The sequence below is a fragment of the Dipodomys spectabilis genome, unplaced genomic scaffold (assembly GCF_019054845.1).
Source record: "Dipodomys spectabilis isolate Male_0828 unplaced genomic scaffold, ASM1905484v1 ptg000001l, whole genome shotgun sequence".
Lineage (NCBI taxonomy): Eukaryota > Metazoa > Chordata > Mammalia > Rodentia > Heteromyidae > Dipodomys > Dipodomys spectabilis.
This window is the reverse complement of record NW_024870678.1, coordinates 27631751-27653633: the sequence shown is the minus strand read 5'-3', so window position 1 is coordinate 27653633 and position 21883 is coordinate 27631751. Positions and strand designations below refer to the sequence as shown.

The following is a 21883-nucleotide window of genomic DNA, read 5'->3' as shown; positions in this document are numbered from 1 at the left end:
GAAAGTCTGCTGGGTGTATCTGAGACAGCCATTTATTCCTCTAAAGGATAACTGGAGAAAAGTCTGATTTACTTTTGTTATAAAGGCAGAGTGCAATTAACTTTGATTAGTTAAAAAGCAGATTTCCCAAACTCCACACATCTTAGACCTATTTCCCAAATAGATTTTTTTCTCAAGATTAATGTCAAAGTACACAACATTTCATCTCATAAGTATATATGTATAAAAGTATCTACATTTGTTTTTAGTCAGTTTGGATCAAATATCCATGGTGTAACAAACTATAAATTCCATTATTTGCACTGTGTGTACATATATTCACAAAAACTGGTTTTTTGATGGGCTTAAAAATATATTAAGATGCTAAATAAATCTACTTCATTATGAAATGAAGACTTTGATTAAGAATATATTTTTATTAGGCATTTTGGTAACAAATTGTTGCTCTAGGTATAGTTGATTCATTCCATGTATTTTGTAGCATGAATGGATCCCAAGAGTTTTTCTTGAAGGAAAAAGTCTCACTTCTCCAGCTGCTGAGGGGTGCTGAAGGCTTCGTACACATTAGCAGCGAAGTCTCTCACCTGTTCCATCATCAACAGGTCCTAGCAAAGAAGACAGGGAAACGTCGCGTTCGGACACACTGATGAATCTGAACTCACTCCAAATAAGCCAGGAATTTACTTGTAACTTCGTGGTATTTAAGGATAAGAAGGATGCCATTTATGAGAAGGAATCTTTTTCTTGTAATAGACTATAGGAAATAATGCATTGTTTAGGTTCTTACGAGAAAGACAGTGGTATAATATAGGGGAAAGAATCTAAAATAGTCTTTGTGTAGGTTAGGTGCTACAAGAATTTCTACTGAATAAATGAGGGCATACAAAAGTCGTAAGCCTACAGATACTTTTGATATACACATAACACGATTTTGTATTTTAACATGATTTGTGTATGTGTAGTATGCATATTTTACATATGCATAACACATATGGACAAATAACATAATTTAGATCAAAGGTGCTTAACTTCTCCTAAGGGATTTGGGAATGTAAAACTATGAAAAAATTATCATTGTACTCCTATTAAAATCAGTTTTACTCAATGCATTCCCCCAAAAAATGGAGCTGGAGGTAGTCTAGTGAAAAAACTAAGTACTTCATTGCTTATGCAGCTTTTAGTGATGGATTACTGATGCACTATTATAGTTATATTTTGTTAATTACTACAATGCTTTATTTTTATTTTTTTACAAAATTTTCTTGTCCTCCTTAGTTTCTATGAGGCACCAAATCTTTACCGCAACACATGATAACACTACGTAAATTCAGCTAACACTTACAATGTGTCTGGACTATAGTGCAGTAAATATGTATTTATGCTGTAACATGGAAAATGTATTCCCAACTGTATAAATTACTATTAAATATTATTACTCCCATAGGCATTCTGCCACACTCATATTGCAGTTTCCAATTTTTGTTTTTATAAAATAAACCATCAGAGAATGTAGTTTTATGTTAGAAAACGATCGCATCATGAATGCAATTTGTTTTCAAAAATACCCCCAAGCTTTCTTCTTACCTGAACAAAATGACTAGGTGTTTCACTGCAAACGGAATGGATCTGTCCATTTACTATGGGAATTATCTTAGCTAAAGGCAGGCTGACACTAGAGAGACTGAAAAAATTAGCACAGTAATTAATTTTTGAAATTCCCTTATAGACATTTTAACTTTTTTTTTTTTTTGGTTCCAGTGCTGAGGCTTAAACTCAGGGCCTGGGTACAGTCCCTGAACTTTTCTGCTCTAGACTAGCACTCTACAATTTGAGCTACATGCCCACTTCGGGCTTTTTTGGTAGTAGTTAATTGGAGAGAAGAGTTTCACAGACTTTCTTGCCTGGATGTGGCTTTGAACCACAATCCTTATATCTCAGCCTCCTGAGTATCTAGGATTATAGGTGTGAGCCACTTGTGCCCGACTTTATTTTAACATTTTAATTATACAACCAATATAGACATTGAAGGATACTTACAAAAATATGTTTAACAAACTCAAATAGAATTGTTCCACACAGAAATAACAATTAAAACTGACTTAATGGAAAAATTCTTATATACATATATGTATGTATTCATGATTTTGTATTTTATTTTTTAACTTAAGCCCTAACTCTCTGAATATATTTTTTTTGCTTTTTTGGGGTATAAGAATTTTTTTATCTTCTTTAAAATTCCAAAGTTTGATTTTTGAAAAATGATTATATAAAGACAGGCACCAGTGGCTCATACCTGTAATCATAGCTACTCAGGAAGCTGAGATCTGAGGATTACGGTTTAAAGCCAGTCTGGGCAGGAAAATCTGAGACTCTTATCTCCAATAAACCACCAGAAAACCAGAAGTGGCACTGTGGCTCAAGTGGTAGAGCGCTAGCCTTGAGCTGAAGAGCTGAGGGACAGCCGCCAGGCTCAGAGTTCAAGCCCCATGACCACCACCACCACCAACAACAACAAAATAAACACAGCTAAAAGCACTATGTTTTGAGTATGGTATCATTTTTCTGTGTTACCTTACCTATTCATGGAGTTGCCATACTGGAGGTCCTGTTCTGTAGGTCGAAAGAATTCAGCCATATTGTCCAGAAGTCTGCTGAATCCTCTGTTTAAACAGGTATTCAAAACCATGCTAAAATCTGGGCTACATAAAATAAGAAGTATATATTACTTTTTCTAGATTTTTCAATAAAAAGGAAAAAATTCAATAATTATGTGTCTACTTTGAGAACCACAATTCTAGTTACAATCTCACAGCCTGAAGTATTGTAAAGATTTATGGAGGAGTTAATTTTTCAAAGTTAAACATTAAATTCATTTATTATAATTAGCACAACAAAATTAGGAATTCACCCAAATCCCTAGATTTTTCTTAGGTTAATCAGCATTTTGTAAAATGTGTTTTTTGTTTTTTGTTTTTTTTGGGTCTGGTCGTGGGGCCTGAACTCTGGGCCTGGTCGCTGTCCTTCAGCTCTTCAGCTCAAGACTAGCGCTCTACCACTTGAGCCACAGCGCCACTTCCGGCTTTTTTCTTTTTGCTTATGTGGTGCTGAGGAATTGAACCCAGGGCCTCAGGCATGCAAGGCAAGCGCTCTACCACTGAGCCACCTTCCCAGCCCTAATGTGTTTTTAAAAGTGTCAATAGTATTACTTTTTTGGGGAATCTCCTGAATCCTCGTACAATGACCAACTATATCTTTGCTTTACAATCTTTATTGAGACACAATTCTCTATTGCTTCCAATTCCAGAGCAACTGGGATTCCTGGTCTGGGTCACCATAGCTGGCTTTCATTTTATTTTGGACTCGCTAGATCACACAGTAAATTTAGGTCTTCTTCCCTTTCCTCTCTACAACTTTCTCTCTTCCTCTTCCTTTCTTCTTTGTGTGTGTGTGTGTGTGTGTGTGTGTGCGTGCGCGCACGCACACCAGGGTTTTAACTCAAGGCTTTGTACTTGCTCATCTTTTCTACTTATGGCCTGACATTCTGACGTTAGTGCTAGTTATTTGGAGATCTAACTGGAGTTAGAACCTCTCAGGTTTTTCTTTGTAGGCTGGCTTTGAACCACAATCCTCAGATCTCAGCCTCCTGAATAGCTAGGATTACAGGTACCAGCCACTGGTACTTTTCTTTTTTCTTTTCATTTTTGTTTTCCATTTCTTTCCTTCTCTCTCTTTCTTTTAAGGAAAAAAAACATTTAACTTTTAATTAAAAAATTTAGACATTAGCTTGGTAGTTACTTTTTTAAAAAACAATTTTATTCTATTGTAAACATGCTGTACACAGAGGGGTTACAGTTACATGAGTAAGATAATGGGTACATATCTTGTCCAGCATTGTTTTTTCTACTACTATCCCTTCCCTCCCCCATTTCCTTCACTCTTCCCCCACTGGAGTTTTATTCTCTCTCTCTCTCTTTTTTTTTTTGGGTCCGGTCATGGGGCCTAAACTCTGGGCCTGGGCGCTGTCCCTCAGCTCTTCAGCTCAAGGCTAGCGCTCTACCACTTGAGTCACAGCGCCACTTCCGGCTTTTTTCTTTTTGCTTATGTGGTGCTGAGGAATCGAACCCAGGGTCTCATGCATGCAAGGCAAGCGCTCTACCACTGAGCCACCTTCCCAGCCCTCTCTCTCTTTTTTTAACTAGAAGTTGAACTCAAGAACTCTCCTTTACAAATGCTCTACCACTTGAGCTCAACTCTCAGCCTCCTTTGTTTTGTGTTTTGTTTTTAATATAGGGTCTCATTAACTTTGTACGGGATAGCAGAGAATTACACTTGGAGTACAAGTGATCAAAAATGCTAATTTCTAGTCTTCTTAGATATTCATTGACACTCAGCTCAAATTCCTTTTTTTTTTTTTTTGGGTCCGGTCGTGGGGCCTGAACTCTGGGCCTGGGTGCTGTCCCTCAGCTCTTCAGCTCAAGGCTAGTGCTCTACCACTTGAGCCACAGCGCCACTTCTGGCTTTTTTCTTTTTGCTTATGTGGTGCTAAGGAATCGAACCCAGGGCCTCAGGCATGCAAGGCAAGCGCTCTACCACTGAGCCACTTCCCAGCCCCACTCAAATTCCTTTTTTTTTTTTTTTGCTGGTCCTGGGGCTTGAACTCAGGGCCTAGTGCTGTCCCTGAGTCTCTCTGTGCTCAAGGCTAGCACTCTACCACGAGCCATGGCACCACTTCCAGCTTTTCTGAGTAGTTAACTGGAGATAAGAGTCTCATACTTTTTTCTTCCCCGGCTGGCTTTGAACTGTGATTATCAGATCTCAGCCTCTTTAATAGCTAGGATTATAGGCATGAACCACCGCACCTGGCTTCAAATTCTTTCAAAAAAAAATTTAAAGTAGTTGCACAGAGAGGTTTCAATTCAACATGTCATGTTAGTTTAAGTCTATCACATTTTAAAAACTAGCTCCCTTTTCCCATTTCTGTTTCTTTATAGTCAAAAATAAAGCAATGCTTATTGCTTAAAACTTTCTAATAGCTTTCTATAAATCTCAGAATTTAAAAAGCATTACATACAAGGCTTACATGTCGTAAGTTACATGGTTCTACATATGTTATAAGAAAAATGCTGTCGGGCGCTGGTGGCTCATGCCTATAATCCTAGCTACTCAGGAGGCTGAGATCTGAGGATTGCAGTTCAAAGCCAGCCCAGGCAAGGAAAGTCCATGAGTCTCCTTTCTCCAATTAACCACCAGAAAACTAGAAGTGGCGCTGTGGCTCAAGTGGTAGAACTCTAGCCTTGAGCCGAAGAGCTCAGGAATAGCGCCCAGACCCAGAATTCAAGCCCTACAACTAAAACAAGAAAGAAAGAAAAAAAAGGAAAATGCTGAAATACACATAATGTATTGTTTTTAATACTAAATAAGTAATGATAATGGAAAAGAATCAAGCAATCACAAATCTCACATAAACAATTGTCTTATGGATTAAAAGGTCCAACATCCTATTTCTCCATCCTCACTTCCTGGTCACTGTGCTCAGCACTGGCCTCCTTGCTGTTCCTTCAATAAGATAAACATTAGCTCCTGTGCACCTGTTCTTCTTCAAACTGTACTCTCTCTAATCATAAAGCTCACATCCACAGGGGATTCATATCTGCTCCAACGAATCTTCTCAGAGAGCCTTTTCAGACCAACCTACACAAACAGCATCTCTGCTCTCTCTCTAGCCTGGCAACATGCTCATTTCATCAATGAAGTCACAAATACTTAACAACATAGTAAGCTTATTAATTTTTGGATTTTTGTTTTTCCCATTAGAAGTCCCAGAAAGAATGAACATGAGGCACCTAAAGCAGTATCTAATATAATAGACCAAAGAATATTTGAAGAAGATAAATGAATCAATATATTAATCCTAATGTTGAAATGCAGAAATCATACTCTAGACCAATTGTTTTTTGCAGCGTTGGTTTACTAAACATTTGCTCTGTGAAGTGGGTATGCCCCATGGTAGAGGACTAGGTTAATACTACATTTGGGAATAATAAGCATACAGATTGCAGTTAGAGCAATGGAAGTGTAAATGCAATTTTATCAGAGGTTGCTGATAAAATAAGAACAATCCCTGGGAAGCACTAATGTTTAAAGGAAAGACAGAGTTACAAGAACCTAAGAACTAGGAGAGAAAATATAATATATGGTCACATATGTGACAAAACAATAAGAAATGCTTTATCAATAGTGTCAAAAATTAGAGAAAAGTTGAGAAAGAAGAACATTACATATTCCCTATATTTAGCAAAAGATCAACATTGACCTTTCCTAGAGTCTCATGGAATGATTTGGTGAAGATCTGAAAAGAAAACAAGACTCAGTGGCCACTGGACAAAGACAAAGCACTGACAAATTTTGACATGGGATTTGTGACTCAGTTAACTATCAGTGCTGATTTTCTTCAAGATCAAGAAGAATTTATTCCAAGAAAGGAATATCATTTCCTCAGAAAAGAGAACTAGAGGGAAAAAAAGGTATAAATTATCCCAAGGAGGCATCTGACATCTTTAATTGAGAAATGAAATAAATTAATTCCTAGAAAGGAAAGTGAACAAAATAAAACACCAGGGAGCAGTTACTAGAAAAGGGTTGGGTGGAATCTAACAGAAAGGGGTAGAGGAATGAAGAGGAGGGGGAGAATGCACTCAAGAATCCAATGTATGTGCTACAAAATTAAGAAGAATGAGGGAAGGGGTAGCCAGAAGATGGTTGTGTGAGAATGTTCAGAGGGGTGACATTGATTAAGATATATTGTTTCCATAAATTGCTTTGTTAAATGCAACTCCTTTGTACAACTCTTAAAGATAATAAAAAAATAACAGATATTTGTATTCTTTAACATATAGTTGGTTGGTTAGATACTATGGTATTTCTCAATGATAAAATTACCTTAAAAGTTTAAGTGGCTCAGCCAAGGTTGAGCAGCCTTGAATTCAGTTCATGGGGTCTTATATGCACTGTCTTTTAAATGTTATTTTCTCCTCTATTTTGGGTGCCTTAAAACAGCAACAGTTTAGAAAGGAAGTGAAATTTTTATCACTCAAAGATTTTAGGAGCTAGGTGTGATATTGCACACCTCTAATCCTAGCACTTAGGATGCTAAGGTAAGAGGACTGTGAATTCAGGATCAGTTAAGACTTGAGAGCAAGACCCTGTCTAACAAAATACAAATAACCAAAAGAGGTTTTATTAACATCATTGTCTACGCTAACTGATTTAGGGTTAATGAGTCATTCTGAAGATGGTGTCTAACTGTGTGTGTGTGTGTGTATGTACAAACCTATGTGCATACTAGAGGGCTGAGTAGAGCCGATTAGTGCTTGCTCTCAAGAAACAAGAACAATTCTTCCTACCTCCCACTCCCCACTTTATCATTCAGTAGCTTCAACTGGGTAGCTGAACTTCAATTTGATAGCCACAGCATGTGGCTACAGTTTCAGTTTTTGGTGGTTAAATTTTACTTTTTTTGTTTCTGTTTAACAGAGCTGCTTGTTGACCATGTGCTAGTATATGTATGTATGTATGTATGTATGTATGTATGTGTGTGTGTATATATATATATATATATATATATATATAGTATACGAGAATTATTATAGGATGGTTTATCAAAATATAAATGCTACTATCTTCTGACTCTTAACAGTAGATCAGGATCTTAAACAGTGGGTATCTTAAAAAAAATCCATTCCCTCTACTTTAGGCAGGAAATCCTTCCTGAAGGCACAGGAACAGACTTAAAATTTAATTTTTAATGCAATGCTGGCTATCTGTTCAAGAAACACTAACAAGTGTTAAGTTCATATAAAGTACAAACACAGTTTCCTTTACATGCAGTCTACATACCTTTCCAACATGTCTCTAGTTTCACTGAGAAGTTTAATAGTGGTAATATCTCTCGGAGAAAGCCCACAGGCCTGTAAAATGAGAATGCCACATTTCAGTGTGCAGATATCAGCAGAGGATCATGAAGTAATTGGTCAAAGTCACAAAAAAAATTCTGGAAATTTAAAAGCATAAGTTCTATCAAGAATCAGAACTAATTCCAAAGTCTTAAACCTATATAAGGCTGTAAGGTCTTTATTTGGACCTTCTTTGGTTGAATTCTAGCATATACAGACAAGGAAGAAGGTAGGTTTGAAGAATGCAGAGGAGGTATATTTTTCTGTCACTCTGAAGAGATTTTATCAGGAAATATGGGTGTTTTTTCAGTCTGACTTTCTGTTTCAGTAGGATTTGGTGCATTGTCCTATCTTTACGCATCCCTTTGAACCATTTTCTTTTTAGTTCCACTATTAAATTTTAAAATTTGCTACTATTTCCTAGCTCCAGAAAGCTTCTTATTTGGTGAAAGGTCACTGATGATCGTTTTTATTGTATTTTCTTGAGGTCCTATTTTGTAAGTTTTTTTTTTTTCTGATTTCTTTCTTTACTTCTGTCCCCTTTGTTCAGTTTAGTCTCTGTCTTTCAAATCACAGAATACCTCAAATGGATTGTGACTTTTTTCTTCTTTTCTGGACCACTCATAAATACAGTGTCTTTCCCCTAGGGGGTCATCTGTGGAGTGTCTAGGGAAAGGGAAAGGAAAAATCTGCCATCAATGAGAACATGGCATTCTATTGATGGGGCTCTATGCTGAGGTATTACAGCTTCCGAGGCTCTGCTGGGTAAGTAAGAGCTAATCTCCCCAATCGCAGAAAATTTAAGTTTAATTCAATTTATAAATGAAAAATTACTAATTTTAAGATAAGCTACATAGGGGCTGGGAAGTTGGCTCAGTGGTAGAGTGCTTGCCTTGCATGCCTGAGGCCCTGGGTTCGATTCCTCAGCACCACATAAGCAAAAAGAAAAAAGCCAGAAGTGGTGCTGTGGCTCAAGTGGTAGAGCTGAAGAGTTGAGGGACAGCGCCCAAGCCCAGAGTTCAGGCCCCCACGACTGGACCCCTCCTCCCCCCCAAAAAAGATAAGCTACATAGCATGCAATCTTTGGCATTTTTATTGCTCTTAATCAATGAATAACTTATATAACAAGTGCTCAGGACACACAGTATGTACCAATGCCAGAGGTGATAACTGTTAATATTATAATCTTTTTTGTTTCTCAACTAGATGATTACAGCTTTCTTCCAGTCATTTTCCTACTGACATTACTTATTTATTTATTTATATTGTTTATTTATTTGTCAGTGGTGGGGCTTGAACTCAGTGCTTGAGTACTGTCGCTGAGCATTCTTCATTCAAGGCTAGCACTTAACCACTTTAAGCTATAGTGCCACTCCCAAGACATTATTTATTTTTGAAAGTATGTTTGAATGTAGTTTAAATTTATGGCCACAAATTGGAGCTCAGATTCCTTTTCTTGGCATACAAAACTCTTTATGATCTTGCCCTAACATAATATTGCCCTAGGTTCTGCTGTTTGATCTTACACTCATAGCTCTATAGATACACTAAAGACGTTGCCTCTAGAACTTTCCAAGTATAATGTATATACTCCTTGTTTTACATCTGGCATATATATATATATATACATATATATCTACATATCTATATCTATATACACATATATATCTATATATATATTTCAGTGTCTGTTTCATATTATTACTAAATAATATAAGTAGCTAAAATTGTAAGTGATTTAAACTAGAAATCAGCCATGTTTTATTTTCTGTTTTAGCATGGTTTTATTTAAATTATTGGAGCACATGTCTTTCAAATCACTTTTCAAGAGACTCAGAAATCTAATTTCAAGAATAACAAACAGAGAACAACAACTTGATTCAATGGTTAAGAATTACACACCTGGACTGCAAGTGGAGTTTCTTCATCTGGCATCATATAATGGCATAATAGAGATTTGGATCCATCCTTATTAATCCAAGAAGAAGATTTATGCTGTTCAACAAGGGTTCTGATTTCTTTTAGTTTTTGCTCCAAGTCCAAAAGGGATAAAGAATGTTTAAGAGAAACACTAGAAACATAGACAATTGGAATAAATTGAAACTAGATAATACATTTCAAACACATCCTTTTCTTTTTCGCCAGTCCTAAGGCTTGAACTGAGGGCCTGGGTACTGTCACTGAGCCTCTTTATGCTCAAGGCTAGTGCTCTACCACTTGAGCTTCAGTGCCACTTCCAGCTTTTTCTGAGTAGTTTATCAGAGATAAGTCTCACATGGGGACTTTTCTGCCTGGGCTGGCTTTGAACCATGACCCTCAGATCTCAGTCTCCTGAGTAGCTAGGATTGCAGGCATGAGCTACTGGCACCAGGCTAACACACTCTTTCATAACAGACCTCTGTCTGCAAACTTGTTCTATCTGGTCAAATCACAAAATGCTAACTGGACTAGAATGGAGAAACCAGACACCAGTTGCAGGTCATTATTATGAAGCCAAGGAAATTCAGCTTTGCTACAGATTACATAATAAAATCCCTATTATAATTATAGATATTGTTAGTATAAGTGGGAGGTAAAAGTCTCAGCAGCAGATTTTAAAGTAGATTGTTAATTTCATAATCCAAATTCTTCTGATTTGTTTGGAAATAAATAAATGTTTCTGCCCAATATGTAAAGGTGGAGACTTACAAAAAAAGGGACTCTACAAAGCAGTACTGAGGGTTGGCATCCGTATTATCACAAATAGTTTCACAGTTCACCATTTGTCAAGTCACTAACTTCACTGGAACAATTCTACTTTTTCTGTTATTCACCAGAATCAAGAAGTCAGAAAAATACCTTACCTTCCTAAAACTTTTTGCACAGCTTGTTTAATGACAGTGATCAGTTCTGTCAGACCTATTAAGGGAGAAACACGATGAGAAGCCTTGTTCCCCTAGATAAGTCTTCAATAATACAAATAAATGAAATCGGTATAGAGGCCACAAAGTAGAATCTTACCATCTCCGAGGAGATGTTGGATACTTGATAAATACTGCTGCTGGACGTCTGGGGGAGCGAGAGCTGTCTGCACAAAACAGAAATAAAGTTACATTATTCAAGACGTCCACTATTAAAGCAGCAATATTTTTGGTAGAATTTGAGATTTTTCAGGCTCTGGGATGGTAGGAATAATATCCGTTAACATACAGAAAGTCTACTTCCAAAATATTTGTAAAACTCAGAGGGCTAAAAGCTTACAATCTTATGAAATATAAAGGTATATACATTGTAAAATACATTACAAAAATGAGTAAACGCTCAAACTGAACTTCCTGAAAGAGCAACATGCAATTGTGTCCACTAAACTTACAGAGCCATTTTTGCCCACTGCTGCATTGTCCAGGTAAATATATCCACCAATTATGTTTAACTGGACTCGCAAAAGAACAACCAGCATACAGGTGCTGTACACGGCCACAACACTTCTTGTGAAACCTTCAGAGAGAGAGAGAAAAAAATAACCCTTGTGTTGTTATTAAAACACCAGGAAATGTGTGAAATCCTGAACTATCCCTATGCCTTTTTAAAAGAATAAAGTATCTTTAAAATGTATTTATAACTATATCAAATATAAAAATGTATTAGTTCAAAATATCTCATACTTAACATATGAGCAGCTCCAGTATCACAAAACCAGAAAGAAAAAACAAACAAATAAACACACACACACACACACACACACACACACACACACACACACACACACACACACACACACACACACACACACACACACACACACACACACACACACACACACACACACACACACACACACACACACACACACACACACACACACACCCCTTAATCAGAAACTAAGGACTGAGTTGAAGCCTCAGAACTCTGAGTTGTTCAAAGGGGCCATTATAGATTTAAGAGAAGAGGGCTATTGTTCTTCTATGGCAGGCAAAGGAGTAGAAGCCAGCCATGTACTGAAGGAAGGTATAGAAAGAGAGAAAAGTAGGAAAAGTAAGCTTCAAGGCAGAAGAGCATGTGGCTGTTGAAGACAGAGGGCAGAGGAGATGACCAAGAGATCTAGTAGGAGGAAGGCATCCAGGGGATTTAGAGACATAGAAGTTACTACTCATGCTGGGAGATTTGCTTGGGTGGAGGGAAGAGAAGAAAAGCCAGGCTACAATGTGTCAAAGAATGAGTGGGAGTGAAGGACTGAAAAAAAGGGAATGAGGAAAGTTTTGGCCACAGGGAGTGAGAAAAAGTGTAATAGCAGAAAAGGTCTAGAGGATTCTAGAAAGGTTCCATTCATTATTCTGTTGATAAGAATTAGTTTAGTGGATGGGAAAACAAAGGGATGATTCCTACTATTGAGTTTTTAAGACATAAAGACATATACAGGCTCCTGGTAAACACTTCAAATTTTTATCAGGAATGAAAGTTTTCATACAATAACATGGTAAAGCTACTTTATTAGATGACATACAAGCTTCCTTTAACATATAAGGGTAGGAACTGAGGACAAGGCTCAAGTGGTATAGCACCAGCCATGAGTAGAAAAAAATCGAGTGAGGATAAAAGGTCATGAGTACCTTATTACCAGAAGGGGAAAAATTACCTATAGATACAACTCTATATATACATACACACATACATACACTGTTAAAAATATCAGAACTATCATAAGAACAACAATGATAATACCACCACCACCACCACTCATTATTTTCTGTGACTGGATATTATATCTACTCATCTACTTGATGAGTGTTTTATAATCCTGAAAACTTTATAAGGTAAAAAGACACTCATATGATATAGAACAAAAAACTTCCCTTATAAACAGTTCAAGGATGTGCTGTCACACAGAATATGTAGGCTTACTTATTATCTTTAGATCCTCCCATATTTCTATCTTGTTTGAAGGCCTAAAGGAAAAAAAAGTCAGAAAAAATAATGAGTGTTAGGGCTGGAGCTCCATGGTCCGGTGAGTGCCTGGTACATACTGATTTCCTGCACACCCCTCTCCTGTGCTTCCCGAAGTGACATGTTGATGTAAATTACCTGGTCATTTTGTTTATAGTAAATCATATGGCTTATCTATTTAGAATGTATGTGAATAATATTTATTACAGTGGAAACAATTTAGGGAGGTAACTGGGTTAGGAAGACATTCCAAATAAGCTCTCAATGCTAAGATTTCTTTATAATGTCAAAATTATAGGAAATCTAGTTTTATGACAATGTGTGAATGTTTTATTGCCTTAAAAGATCTGTGTAATGAAAGAGTCTAAATAATGAAAATAAAATGGACTTAGTAAAATACTCATTTGTTTTTAAACTGAGTTTATGTATCACAAGCTTTTCTTATAATGAAAATAAGGAAGCTAACTAAGACTTTTGATAAATATTTTAGCTCAACCTATAAACTATGTTAAGTGCAGTCCAAAACTGAAAAATGCCATAATTTTCAATTACCTGTTTTTTAGCAGAGCTGTAAGGCTTTCTGAGTTAAGCTGCTGCATTAATGCCTCTCTTAGTGTTGGGAGCATGGACAGTACTGTAATACAAATGGACAACAGAAATAGAAAATCACAAGTGATTCGCTGCCATCGCTGGAAATGCACGCTCTAGTTGCCTCCAGCACGAGCTGGGAGGGAATGACAAGGCTAGAGAATTTCAAGTATTATTATTAAAAGTTACTATTGTGTGCTAATAATAATTTACTGGCATATGTTAATAGAACAAAATTACATATACACCAAGATTATAGCCATATAATTAAGTATATGCATAAGAGTTATTATTCCTAGATGTCAACATCGTGGTGATCTGTACTGTATGGTTATTTTTCCTCCCCCTCCCCTCCCCTCCCCTTCTCCTTCTTCTTCTCTTCCCTCCTGTCCCCTTTTCTTCACTTCCCTCTCCTCTCCCATCCCTTCTCTCTCTCTGTCTCTCTCTCTCTTCTTTCTTTCCCTCCCTCCCTCCCTTTCTCTCTTTCTTTCTTTTTGGTTGTGGGGCTTGAACTCTGGACCTAGATGCTGTCCCTCAGTTCTTCACTTCAAAGTTAGTGTTCTACCACTTGAGCCACAGCTCTACTTCCGGTTTTCTGGTGGTTAATTGGAGCTAAGTCTTTGAACGGTGATCCTCAGATCTCAGCTTCCTGAGTAGCTAGGATTACAGGTGTGAGCCACCAGCGCCCAGCCCATCTTTCTCTCTCTACTGAAATTTTAGTGCCTTTTCACTTTGAATGGTTATCTATTCCCTGGAGATGCTAGCACCTGGTGGTGGCATTATTCTGGAATCTTTACCATGAGGCACTGGTGCCTGGCTATTTTTACTTTTACTGTTCCCTGTCTATTTCCCTGGTGCTGGGCACTCCAAGTATTTGCTGAGTGAATAGATAAATGAGTAAGAGCCAGGTACTGGTGGGTCATGCTTACAATCTCAGCTAATCAGGAGGACAAGATCTAAGGACAACAGCTCAAAGCCAGCCTGGGCCAGAAAGCCCAGGAGACTCATCTCCAATAACCACCACCACCACTACCACCACCAACAAAACCCCAGAAGTAGAGCGCTAGCCTTGAGCCAAAAACCAGGGATAGCACCCAAGCCCAGTGTTCAAGCCCCAGGACTGGCACAAAAACAAACCCCCAAACGATCAGACAAATAAAAACCCAAACTGCCCAAAACAAAGAATAAAAATTTATATTGATTTTAACAAGTCAACGTTAAAATAATATATTTCAGTTAATACAAATATGCACGAGATCAATCATTTTTTTTGTCTTTTCCTCTAATTGCAGTGCTGGAAATTTATGAATTAATACACATCAACAAGCAACTCTGTACATGAATAAACATTTCTCTTCGCCTCACCTGTCATATTGCAAGTCCTCTGGTTACTTTCAAAATGATACTGACGTCGGGCTTGAGCAATATATTCTGCAGCCTCTCTTTCTTGTATTTCTCTAATTTTCTTCTGTCCGTATTTCCCCAGGATATATACTCCTAAAATCGTTTTTTAAAAATAAAGAAGTATATTAATTAAGGTATTAAAAATCCCAACAGTATTTTAACCTAGTTTATCCAATTATAAGGCTTATCTCAAGCAGAAGCTAAAAATTAAGAGCTTTATCGAAACCATATTAAAGAACAGTATAAGACTGAACTGAAGAGAAAGATAAACATTCTCATAGCTAAGGACCGAGGATATGAAGGGGACACAAGAAGCAAGCCCTAGGGAATCAAGTATTGAGAGGCTGGCAATGCCTTTAACAGTTAACTGGAAAGATGGTAAACATTTAGCAATATGGAATTGTTTAAATAAATTATGATCTAGCCACACAATGAGATCTTATGTAGCTATTAAAAACCTACATTATTAAATAGTTAATGACTCAAAGAAATACACTGTTACATGATAAAGTAAGATCTCAAAAGGTGTCTTCTTTTCTCTCTTTCTTCTCTTTCTCTTTTTTTCTTTCTTTCTTTCTTTCTTATCATTCCCTTTTTGATAGTGATAGTGGGATCTAGGATTTGAACTTAGGGCCCACTAAGACTCTTTTTATTTCTTAGGTTATTTTTCCAATACTGTCTTTAGTTTTTGCCTGGGTTGCCCTTAGACAGAGATCATCTCCATATTTTAGATTACTAACCCATAGCACTACACTAGGATAATTTTGTGTTGAGATTGAGGGTCTTGCTAATTTTTTCCTTGGACTTGCCTCTAGAAGTAATTCTCCAGCTCTCTGATGCTTAAGTAGCAGATACAAGTCAACGCACCTGACAAATTATGTTGTTGTTGTTGTTTGTTTTTTGGTTGGCCATGGGGCTTAAACTCTGGGCTTGGGCACTGTCCCTGAGCTCTTCAGCTCAAGGTGAGCGCTTTACTGCTTGAGCCACAGCACCACTTCCAGTTTTCTAGTGGTTATTGGAGATAAGAGTATCACGGAGTTTCCTGCCCAGGCTGGCTTTGAACGTGATCCTCAAATCAGCCTCCTGAGTAGCTAGGATTACAGGTGTGAGCCACAGGCACCCGGCCAAATTTTGTCTTTTAATGGTCTAGATACATGAAAAATGGATGAGTTTTGATCCCTAATATATAATAAACAATGTGAGGTAACAAATGATTTCCTTCTGTCTCTTTGTATTTTCCATATTTTCTTCAATAAACACATAATACTTCTTAAAGCTGTAAGGTGAAAATTTTTAAAAGAATGAAAGAAAGGTAAGTTGTCTGGTAGATACCTATTTATCTGTGTATTCAAAAAAATCTCTGGGAAAAGGAGAAACAATGAAACTTAAGACCATTTAATACTTGATAACTTATTTGTGAAAGAAAGAAGAGGCTATTACAATACTTCAGTGTAAAAACACAAATGGTATCATATAGTCTGTTATTTAGCACATTTAAGCAGACACAATGAGATACAAATGTGTACATTTTTGCTCTATGCCTTGTGGGGGACAGTTGTCCTAACTGGGAACCTGAACACTCAGATGGTTAATAATATTTGCTTAAGACATGCTGGAAAGATAAAAGTATGTCAACTAACTTTTATCTCTGATCAGCACCAATGAATGCCAGAAATGGAGTTTCACAGATGACATTCTCGGGGTTCCAGGCCTTTCCTCCAAACATTTGCAGAAGTAAAAGCAAAACTTAAGGCTAATTGTCCACAGTGACAGGGATCAATAAATCTAGTCTAGCCTAGAGAACATTTGGATTACAATAGATCACATGAGCATATGTTTCACAGGTAAGACTCCAGTTCAGCTCTCATTATGTCAAAAGGATAATTTGGAGAAGAATTTAGATATCTTTAAAAGTTAATGGCAGCTGTGAATGATATTGTTGAAAGAATTTAAATTTTTAGCCCCCAATAGTAATTATCAAGAAGCTGAGACCTCTACAACTTCCTAATCAAATAGCTAAATAAAGATGTAAAATTTACTGCTTGGGAGCTTTATTGTGTTTCTCAGACTGAGTGTCAGGAGGAGTAAAGCACTGAGAGGAAACCCGACTCATAGCGGTGTACTGCCTGTCTGTACGGTGCATGCTCCATGACAGAACTAAAGGCGGCTTGTAACTTGAGCGGAAATATATTTATCTTCATGAATAACAGAGTAACATTCTTCCATTTTGATCCAGGCTCAAGATAATCTCAAGAAACAAAGGTACAAAGAAGTGACTGTGTTACAAGCAAACTCACTGAAGCTCCATAAAGACTGGATCTACCCACTGTGGGAAAAACTGTGGACTTGACTCTTCTGGAGGGGATAGTCCTTCTGCACCTCTAACTCCTAGTGTGAAGCCAGTATCCCTAAAGAAAGGAGAGCCATCTACTCAGCGTTTTGAGGGCAGGAGCCACTGTGACATTAGAGGAAGGCTCAGGGAACTTTAGCATCTGGCCCAACCCTGAATGGACCAGACACTGCCAAAGCCTAAGGAAGAATCAGACATTCCTGATAAACTTTGACAGCCTATTCTGCTGTAACTAGCTCTGAATGAGTTGCTTCTATCATTCTTGCATAATAGACTAATAAAAGCTATGTGCCAAGTGATTATTGTCTCAAGTTACTTTGTGAAATAAAATACTGCAATGACACCCTTTGCCTAGATATAAGTTTTTCTGGAGTAAATATAATCAGACATTCTTGACCCGGGCTGTTTTGTAACCAAACTCATTAGTATGGCTCTAGAGGAAATAACACTCTTCTTATACAAAAAAAGCAGAATTTTGTCTTTAGCTCCTATGTCCTTTTCTCCTTTCCTGCCTTAAGCCTGTTACTGTCCTGGTACCTTTTATTGGGGAAGAGCAATACACTGATAGACCCTTAAAATGGGAAGTAGCATAGAGTTTTAGAATTAATCAGCGGTGACTGATGTTTGCCCCTAACTAAAACCCATAGTGACATACCTCTCACTTAGTTACACAGAAAGTTGGAAATTGGGGGTGGGTGGGAAGGTGGCTCAGTGGTAGAGCGCTTGCCTTGCGTGCACGAGGCCCTGGGTTCGATTCCTCAGCACCACATAAGCAAAAAGAAAAAAAGCCAGATGTGGTGCTGTGGCTCAAGTGGTAGAGCACTAGCTTTGAGCTGAAGAGCTGAGGGACAGCGCCCAGGCCCAGAGTTCAGGCCCCATGACTGGACCCAAAACAAACAAACAAACAAACAAAAACAAAAAACAAAAAAAAGAAAGTTGGAAATCCTTGATTATCTGAGCATATTATGCTTTTGTGACATTAACCTTGGTATGACATGATAAATGTTTATTTTTAAACAAGTACAATGACTTAGAGAAAAACAAATTGGTATTCAAGACATTAGACTAGCTAAAACATTTTATTAATATTTAGTCATGTTCATATGGACCTGAATGTATGAATCCAGCAAGTTCTGCAGTAGGGATAGCTTAGCCTGGGAACCTGAGGATTCTCAATCAAGTAGAATTAACCAGATGGCCACCTGAATCCTACAGCTAGAATTCTGTTGCCTTTCTCTTAGGTAAACCTTGCACTCATGGTTTTGTCATAGCACTAAAGGAAGACAGAGTTCAATGAGCTTGTAGAACAGGCTGTTACTATTTCATCTTTGCTTGCTAATAGATCCTTGTAAATGTGTGCCAAAACTTGGTTTCATTATATCTTGGCAGCCAGGCTGTAGGGAAGTAAGTAATCTTCACCTATCTCCAACTGTCTGTGGCCCATAATATTGAACAAAGAACTCAGAAACTGTGCCTGACCTAAATAATTGAATTTGGTCTGTTTATCACAAGTGAGGAGGGGGCATTGCTTTAGGTACTACAAAAGCAAAAACACATACCAGATGGTTTTAATTAATACTGCTGTGGTTGATGGGCTTTTATGCATCCTTTAAAATAATGGTTCTCTAAGAGTATTTTCTTTTTTTTTATTTTTTTATAGTATTTATTTATTTATTTATTTTATTTGTGAATATACTGTACAGAGGGGTTACAATTACATGGGCAGGATAATGCGTACATTTCTTACCAAGCATTGCAGCCTCCTCCTTTGGTTTACCCTTCACATCCCTTCCCAGCCTCCCCCCTCCCCCACCAATCCCAATCCTTCTCCTTCCCCTCCCTTCCCCCCCCCAAGAGTATTTTCTAAAAGTGAAATAAAGTATGTTTGTTGTTGCCACTATGTTTGCATACAAATAAATGTATTATAATCATGCTTAAGAAAAAAAAGCTCATAATAAAAGGCTTTCATTGTCATCTTTCTGATGATCAATCAATAGGAGCCACAAAACCAGCAGAATGAAGAAACTGATAAACTCCGATAGCCTATTCTGAATGATTTGCATGTATTATTCTTGCATAATGGACTAATAAAAGCTTTGTGCCAAGTGATTATTGTCTCAAGTTACTTTGTGAGATAAAATACTTCAGTGACATCCTTTGCATAGATATCAATTTTTCTGGAGTAAAAATATTTTTTTCTGGAGTAAATCTGATGGTTGGGTCTGTGTAATAAAAAAAAATTGTGTGTACTCCCCTCTCCCCCAAATTCATATGTTTGAATCCCAGTACCTTAGAAAGTAACCTGATCTAGAGAGGTCTTTAGAGAGGTAACCAGATTATTCAATGAGGTCACTATGGCTAAGTTACTAAATCAACATGATTGGTGTTTTTATCAAAGGGTGCCTAGGCAGAGATGACTATAAAGGTAGAGAAGGCATCACCTAAAGTGAACAAATCCTGCAGATACCTTGAACTATTAATTTTCAAAACCGTCCCATAAGCCAGAAGGGGTATGCCTTCCTTCCAAAATTGATAGAGGGAATTTCTTTTCCTTCAGTAGCAGCAAAATATATTTTGTCTTCCATCACATGTATATTGCTAGCATTTAAAAATGAAATACCTTTTGTGGTCTTAGCAGAGTTTAAATAAACTTTAAACATCAGGGCCTGATACATTTGATCTATAAAGAATTTGCTCAAAGCATACCAGGTGTATATGGTGTGGAAATACCAAAGTAAAATCCTCTTATATTTCAAATATAAACTCAAAATAAAATAAAAATAAGTCAACAAAGGAACCAAGCTTTAAAAAAGAAGTTCTTAAAGGTAATCAAAATTTACATATGCTTATTACCAATTTGTGCTAGACCTCAGAGATATGCAGAATGAAATTATGGCCTTATCATGAATACTTTGTCTTCCAGGCCCTGGTAGCTCACACCAGTAATCCTAGCTATTTAGAAGGCTGAGATGAGAGGTCTAGAGTTCAAAGCCAGCCCAGGCAGGAAAGTCCTTGGGACTCTTGTCTCCAATCAAACCACCAAAAAACGTAGAACTGACACTCAAAGGAGTAGAACACTACTAGCCTTGAGCACAAAACATTCAGGGACAGCAACCAGGTCCTGAGTTCAAGCCTCATGACCTAAATAAATAAATAAGAGAATACTATCTCATACTTTCAAGAAACACCTAATGCCAAATTGTTAATATAATTTCTAATTATTGAAGGTAATAGAATATAGTATAATAGAGAAAAGAAACCAAGTTCTTTAGAGAACTTCAGTTCGTCCTCTTCTTTTATTATTATTTTTTTCTGTATGTGTACCAAGACTAAAGCTTGAACTCTAGCCTCCAGCTCTCTCTCTCTCTCTCTCTTTTTTCACTCAAGGTGGGTGCTCTATGAGTTGGGTCACACCTCTGTTAATTGGAGATAAATCGGCTCAAGGGCTTTTTTCTGCTTGGGACTAGCTTCAAACCTCTATCCTCAGATCTCTGCCTCCAGAGTAGCTCGTATTACAGGCATGAGCCATCTCACCCAGGAAAGTCCTTTATTATTCAATTTTTCAGTACTGGGGTTTGAACTAAGAGCATTGGTCTTTTTAGGCAGACACTCTACCACTCGAGCCACATCTCAAGTTCTTGGTTTTGAAGTACTTCAGTAGCCAAAGTATTCCGTAAGAGATAAGGATATTTCTTTAGAACTTAAGTTTTAAGCAATTTTCTCAAATTCTCTCCTAGACTTTTTCTTCTATTAGTCCAAAAGGCTTTTTATTCTCACCTTTGAAAAGGTTCTCAAGGTATCTCTAAAGCTGGGGATGAAACTCAGGGCCTCAATCAAGGTAGTACTAGCTACACACCCAGCATGGAGATTTTTATCTTACCTGTTTCTAAATCTCTCAGCCACCCCCAACCTTGCTAATCCTGTGAAGGCTGCAAGAACATCCTAACCCTAAATCGAGTCGCGCGTTGCTGTGCAATTTGTATTCTAAAACGACAGAGCCACAACTAGCACACGGCTTTACGTTCCTCTCCCATATAATCATCCTTCCGTCCTTCAGTGCCACGTACTTCCAATGGGGAAGATACCCTTCACACTCCGCACCCCAAGTGCAGGCTGTAGCGAACGCTTCTAGAATATTATGAAACTCGGCGTGAAGGGGTGAAACCCGAACCAACGCCTAGGAGTGCCAGAAAAGAAGAAAATGAGAAAGAAAGCAGGCACCCCCGAAAGAGCAGAACCCTGACACCGAACCTGCGGGTCCTCGGGGCCCGGGGGAAAGAGGTGTGCGTGGGGGAAGGGGCAGAGCGAGGGGCGGAGGCGCAGAGGCGGAAGGGGTCGGAGAGCAGCCTGGAAGCTCGCCCCGGCTCCGCAGGCCCCGGGGCCCCGACGCGGCGGGCCCGGCCCTCGCCGTCCCGGGGCCGGAGGCCGCCCCCCCCCCCCGGGGCGCGCTGCCACCCACCTCCGAGAACCGTGCCCAGGAAGATGCATTTCTTTTTGTGACGCTTCAGGAAATTCCACGTCGATCTCAGCATCTCTGCCGAGCCCGAGGGGACGTGGTGGCGGTGAGGGGCTGGTTCGCCCGCAGGCCGAGGCGTCCTCGTCACCCGCGTCCCGCGGCGCCGCTCCCGCCGCTTCCCGCGGAGGCTGTCACCCGGCGGGAGGGGGC

General features: G+C 38.3%; 1 protein-coding gene across 1 annotated transcript; it reads right to left on the bottom strand.

The window, feature by feature from the left end:
• Nucleotides 1–479: 479 nt before the first annotated feature.
• Nucleotides 480–21877, bottom strand: Pex3 (peroxisomal biogenesis factor 3). Its single transcript, XM_042687594.1, has 12 exons — nt 21677–21877; nt 14829–14960; nt 13428–13509; nt 12834–12877; nt 11305–11429; nt 10953–11019; nt 10796–10850; nt 9855–10023; nt 7897–7967; nt 2577–2699; nt 1585–1681; nt 480–605 (listed from the first exon to the last, which is right to left on the bottom strand). The coding sequence occupies exons 1-12, from the start codon at nt 21747–21749 to the stop codon at nt 522–524; spliced, it is 1122 nt and encodes a 373-aa protein (XP_042543528.1). The 5' UTR covers nt 21750–21877; the 3' UTR covers nt 480–521.
• Between the last annotated feature and the right edge of the window lie 6 nt (nt 21878–21883).